This window comes from Sphaeramia orbicularis, chromosome 22 (assembly GCF_902148855.1).
Source record: "Sphaeramia orbicularis chromosome 22, fSphaOr1.1, whole genome shotgun sequence".
Classification (NCBI taxonomy): Eukaryota; Metazoa; Chordata; class Actinopteri; order Kurtiformes; family Apogonidae; genus Sphaeramia; species Sphaeramia orbicularis.
Genome location: NC_043978.1, coordinates 55,344,709 through 55,350,708, shown reverse-complemented (window position 1 = coordinate 55,350,708; position 6,000 = coordinate 55,344,709). Strand labels below are relative to the sequence as shown.

General features: G+C 40.2%; 1 protein-coding gene across 1 annotated transcript in view; it reads left to right on the top strand.

Moving 5' to 3' along the window:
• Positions 1 to 6,000, top strand: part of syne1b (spectrin repeat containing, nuclear envelope 1b) — a 211,586-nt gene that overhangs the window by 55,608 nt on the left and 149,978 nt on the right. The window contains exons 17-20 of the mRNA XM_030126274.1: positions 958 to 1,122; positions 1,231 to 1,383; positions 1,469 to 1,612; positions 3,701 to 3,868. Coding sequence (XP_029982134.1) covers positions 958 to 1,122; positions 1,231 to 1,383; positions 1,469 to 1,612; positions 3,701 to 3,868 — 630 coding nt within the window. The remainder of the gene's footprint in view (positions 1 to 957; positions 1,123 to 1,230; positions 1,384 to 1,468; positions 1,613 to 3,700; positions 3,869 to 6,000) is intronic.

The following is a 6,000-nucleotide window of genomic DNA, read 5'->3' as shown; positions in this document are numbered from 1 at the left end:
CATTCCCAGTTCAGTGCAGCAGGTACGAGGAGGAGGAAGAATGTGTGAGTGTGAAGAGTGTGGAGATGGAACCAAAGAGATGATCAGAGTAACACTGACAGTACCGTTCACACACAGATACAGACGCAGCCTTCTGTCTGTAATCTGACTACATTCATCTGTTTTCCATCTGATGGAGGATGAGTACCCAGACAGAGAATACCAGCGGGAGTACGGAGCGGTGCGGACCGCCGCCAGCGGAAGTGAAAACCAAACCTGTCACTCATTTGTCTTTTCTCTTCCTGCTGAAGCTAAACTTTTAAACCTTACAGAGAAAACACTAACATTAGTATCACAGTAGTGTTCCCTCTGTCGTCTACAGGTTTGGTATTACTGACCTTCTTCTTCTCATTAAACTTTCCTCTTCTTCGTGGTATTTGTCCAGTATGGTTAATTCAGAGCGGCGCCCCCTGGTGGATTAACTGACAAACGCTCATTCCAACACATTAAATGTCAGTAGCAGCACTTTGTTCCAGTCAGACTAATGACAACGACAATAAAGCACATTTACAAAAGGAACTAACAACTGGAATGGGATTATTAAGGACTAGGATCGGTACTCGGTATCAGCAAGTACTCAAATGGAAGTACTCATACTCGGTCTGGAAAACAGTGGTATGGGTGCATCCCTACTAGTGAAAACATAATGGTAAATATTCAGTTCCATTTCTGTGGTTCCATCCTCCTAAATCCTCCTAACTTTTACACTGGATGTGTTCCTGACGACACAGATGCCCTCAGATGCCAAAACTGCTCCTAATGTGTATGCTAATGCTAATGCTAATGCCAGGTACTGTGTGTATAAGGATGGTTAAATTGCAGAGACCAGATTTCCCTGTGGGTCAGTAAACTGTGTGTGACCAGGGCATGAGTTGAAACTGCTGAGGTCTTTGCTGATGTTTTTGTTTCTTGTATTAGGACTTTTTCAGAAGCCTCTGTCACTGGATCCAGCAGCACATGGACATGAATGACGCCGGGAACTTCCTCATTGAGACTTGTGATGAAACAGTGTCTCGAGATTTGAAGCAGCAGCTTCTTCTTCTAAATGGCAGATGGAGAGAGCTTTTTGTCAAAGTCAAACATGTAACTGTTTTTTCTCTGAACCAAAATGGTTATTTTAATTATACTATGTACAGTGACATGACATTTTAATAAAGGGGCTGTCTTTGATTTCCTCTTTTTCATTTGCAGTATGCAAGAGCCGATGAGGTGGACAAGTTAAGACAAGACTACCAAGATGGGATTAATACCCTGAAAATGTTCATGGATGCAACCAATGAGAAGATGACCACTCCTGTTCAAGTATCTTTCCTAAATGTCAGGGCTTTTGTTCAAGACGTTGAGGTAAATACCCCATAAGTTAGATTATTGTGAACCTCTCCTCTATGTCGGGGACTGTTGACACATTGTGTACGACAACTTCTTTCAGGAAATCAAGCACAAAGTTCCTGCTATGGAAGCAGCATGTAAGGCAGCAAGTCGTACTGCTCAGCTGTTAACCAAAGACACTCCACCAGAGGAGGTTTCACAGATGATGGCTGTCATGTCCTCAATCAAAGAACAGCTGAGCAAGGTGTGTTCCAGGATTTTTACTGCATTCATGTGTGTATTTGTGCAAATATTTCTTTGTAGTCCTCTCATTATATCCTTAATGAAATCTGAATATATATACATTAACACCCCCAATGCTGGAAAAAAACAAAAAAAAAACAAAAAAAACCCCAAACAAACAACAAAAAACAAATTCTGTGTCTTAGTTTAAAAGTAATTATTTTCATTACAGTGATGTTACACAACAGGTCAGTTCCTTCTGCTCTGCTGTGTGTAGGTTACTGTTACAGCATGAATACTGCCTGCCCTTTCTACAGTGAGTCTCCACTGATTTACTATTAATACAATTTAATTTCTCTATGAATTTAGTTGTAAGAAAGGTGAACTGATTAGAGATTTTCATGTTGAAACAATAGAAGGAAGGCTTCCCTCCAAATGCATCATAAATGTGAAATATACTTCCAGAAATTCAAGAAAAGAAAATGCCACTTTAAGTTTGTTTCAGCCCACTACTGTTAAGTAAATTTGAAGAACTTGTTCTTCATCATCATGATGTAAATGTTTGCTTCACAGTAATGCTTCTTGCAGTTCCATAGTCTGGGCTGTTTCTACAGATCAGTTCTGTGTACTTTACCCCTGAACTGAACCTGTGCTCTGCCTCATATGACATTCTTTCAAACCAGAGTTTGTCAAAGCCACTCAGTACCATTTGTTTCTGTAGTTCTTGATACATTATGATGTTCCATTGCTGTTTCCATCACACATTAGAACTATGTCTGTTTGTTGAATTAATTCAAGTGACTGTGACAGTCTCCTTTCCACTCCACACATGCGGAAACACACAATCTGTCTTCTTTGCAATTATTTGGATTTATTGACTTTTATTGATACTCTGACTTTTCCTCTTCTCCCAATCATTAAAACCTTGTTGCTATATTTTTTTCCTGAATATCTGGGCACAAATTGAAAATACAAATGAAAGCAGACACATCCTGTCTGTAACACATTTACATGTACTCTAGATTTTGAGGCTTTGTTGTGAAAGACGTCACTTCTGTTAGATACTGCAGATGGAATGTCAGTTTGACTCTTAACAAACTTTCCAGTGTTTCTTTTTGTCACATGTTGCTTATGTCACCTGACAAATAGGCTTCCAAGTGACATTTGACATGTTCCTCACAGTTAACATTGGTGCTCAGATCGAAGTCTACAGGTAATATGGTATCCATTTGGTAACGGGTCTCAGTATCAAGTATCAAGGCCTTAATAGGAGACTTTTTATACGCGGCCAGTCATATCCTTAATGCATATTTATGTTTATATATGTTTAGATTTATTCACAGTATGTTCTTTTAAGTTAGTTTAGGTCAACTAGGTATAAAAAACTTGAAACCTGAAGTAATTATTATTCAAATAACTTTTTTCTGGATGCTATGAAATTCTAATCGAATTTGTCTCTTTGATAAAACATTATTCCATTCTGAGTCGAGTATGATTTTTTGTGAAGGAGCACAGAAAGAGTTCATAATGTTACATTTTTATAGCCCCGCCCACTCCAAAGGTCTGTCCGTCCTTCTGTCCATTCGAGATTTGTCCAACCCATTTCTTGGACGCTGTTCACTTGATTCTTTTCAAATGCGTGGTTTGATGGCTGAATTTCAATTTTGGGATTGTTAGTACAAATATTTGAAAATTTCTGCTTAGAAAATTTATCCAGCTGATTTCTCTGACACTATTCACCCAATTCTGTTCAAATTTCACACACATGTTCTTTATGCGTGCCTTTCTCTCAAGTTTTGCCTTTTTTACACATTTTTGAAAAGTTTTTGAAAAGATTGAAAGTTAAGACTCAAAATGAATCCTTGGGTAGGCAGGGTATCAGTGAGCAGGGGGAGCAAAGTGTTGTGCGACTCAGGTGTTAGTTAGCTCCATGTACTTTTTCACTTGTTCTGCTGAGTTTGTCGTTGTGCTCTATTGTTTGTATAATTTCTTGCTATTTCTCCTGTGTAACTGTCATGCCAACCTTTGTTTCCCACCTTATTCTCACTTTAATGATACACGTGTTGGGATTGAAGTCTCGTGTGCAAATATGGAATCTTCCTTTATTCAGGTGAGGGAGAGATGTTTACCGTTGCTGAGGGAGTCCCAGTCGCTTTTACCTCCACTGGAAGAAATGGAGAAGAACATCACAGGCTTCTATCAGGCTCTGGAGAAAGCCAGCCATATTACCAGCACCATGGACTCTGAGGGGCCGGTAGACTTCAAACAAAAATGTCAGGTGAGATTTAAGAGAACAGTGTGCCACTTCACATTAATGACATGCAGCTATGATAGAGAAAATAGTACTCAAAGGGCCTGATGCTGATTTTTACATTTTTTTGTTTATCAAGATCTTTTTATTGAAGTTTTCTCAGTTTAATACAAGAGCAGTGCTGAATGGTTCTCACAGAAATCTGAAGCAAGCATGGGTGTATATCAGTTGCAGCTAGCACACACAGCAGAAACAGAACAAAACACAGCAAAACAGAGCAAACAAGAAAAGCACTTGGAGAGCGCAGACCTCCGCCAAGACAGATCTGCCCCCCCCCGTTTGTTTGTTTGTTTTTTTAGCAAGATAACTCAAAAAGTTATGGACGGATTTTCATGAAATTCTCAGGAAATGTTGATACTGGCACAAGGAAGGAATGATTAAATTTTGGTGGGGGGTGGGTGGGCCCCACGGATCTGCCTTGGCGGAGGTCTGCGCTCTCCGAGTGCTTTTCTAGAAAAGACAGCGCACCACCAAAATTGAATCATTTCTTCCTTGTGCCAGTATCAACATTTCCTGAGAATTTCATGAAAATCTGTCCATAACTTTTTGAGTTATCTTGCTAACAAACAAACAAACACGCACGCACACAAACACACAAAGCAAAGCGATCACAATACCTCCTGGTGAAGGGAACAGCAGACTTCTCTGCCGAGAAGCTAACAGCACCTGGACATTTACCTGACTGCATTGAGGAGACGGCTAGAGCTATTTCTGCCTGAGATATGGGCTCTTCTAATCTATTCCTTAAATTTAATGGAAGACTGGGAACATTAAGAACACTTAGAAAGTCAGAGATTTCATTGTAATCGATCTGAGATTCTGAGGTGTAAAGTTGGGTGTAGAAGCTCCTGAATGCTTCATTCATTTGAAAATGATCTGTAGTTATATGGCCATTTTGTAATCGGATCTTAGAGATATTTTGTTTTGCCTTGGATCCTTTGAGTTGGTTATCTAATAATTTATTAGATTTATCTCCATGTATATAAAACATGGTTTTGCTTTTTAAAAGCGGTTGTTCAATTGGATGAGTGGTGTGTTGAACCACACTTGTTTTTTCTTGCAACACTTCTCTTTTCATTAACCTCCGACACGTGTTAATTCAGTAGCCACATCCGCTTCATGTAACATAACGTGATGTAACTGAGGATACCGCGTCCCTCCTTTGATCCACACACACACACACAATAGGTAAAACATAATTTAACATGGTGAGCAAGTCGAATTAGGCTTTAAGTTCCAGTCACTTTTCATAAAGATCTGGACACTTAGTCTGGGCATACTATTTATCAATCTCTAATTTGGTGAGTAAGGTCCGATCGCTCCTTATAGGATTTTCGGTGTAGGATATAATCTGCCCACGGAGGTAAGCCTTAAGGGCATCCCATACAATTGAACTAGAAATGTCTGGAGACATATTAGTGGTGAGAAAAACGGCTATTTCCTTCTTCATGAATTTGACAAAATTGTTGTCCGACAGCAAAGTTGAATTGAATCACCACTGTCTGTTTCTGTGAGGAAGGAATATGGTCAAAACCAGTGGTGATTTCTCTCAGACTGCAGTGGAAGCTCGGTTTCCCCTAAAATTATGAAAATTAAATGTTCAAATCTGTTCAGTTGTTTTCATTTCATTGACTCCAAATGTGTTGGAACACGTTCATCTCTCAGACCAGTTGGTTCAGAATCAGTTTGATCCCAGATCAGTGGACTGGCTGTTGTTCACTTCTCCTCCATTCCCGTGTCTGTGTTTGTTCATTCCATCTCTGCTCAGTGCATTTGTCCGTAGACGCTCAGCGTCCATGCACTTCAATGGGACTGAGTGGAACTGCTTTAAACTGACTCTAAACTGGACGCTCATTGGATAAATGCCACCGTGTTGTCCCGCCCCCGGACGCTCAGCGTCTCTGGGGGTGAATGGAGCTGTGGGCGGAGCTCGGCTGGGCCGGACACCAGGATTACACGTGCTGATTGGAGGATCAAAAGGCTGAATCCCGTTTGATTGACAGCTGTTTTCAGATCTGCTCCTTCACTGACACAGTTCAGTTTAATACCGTCACACATTCTGCTGGGAAATCACAGAAACCAAATGACTTGTTCATTTC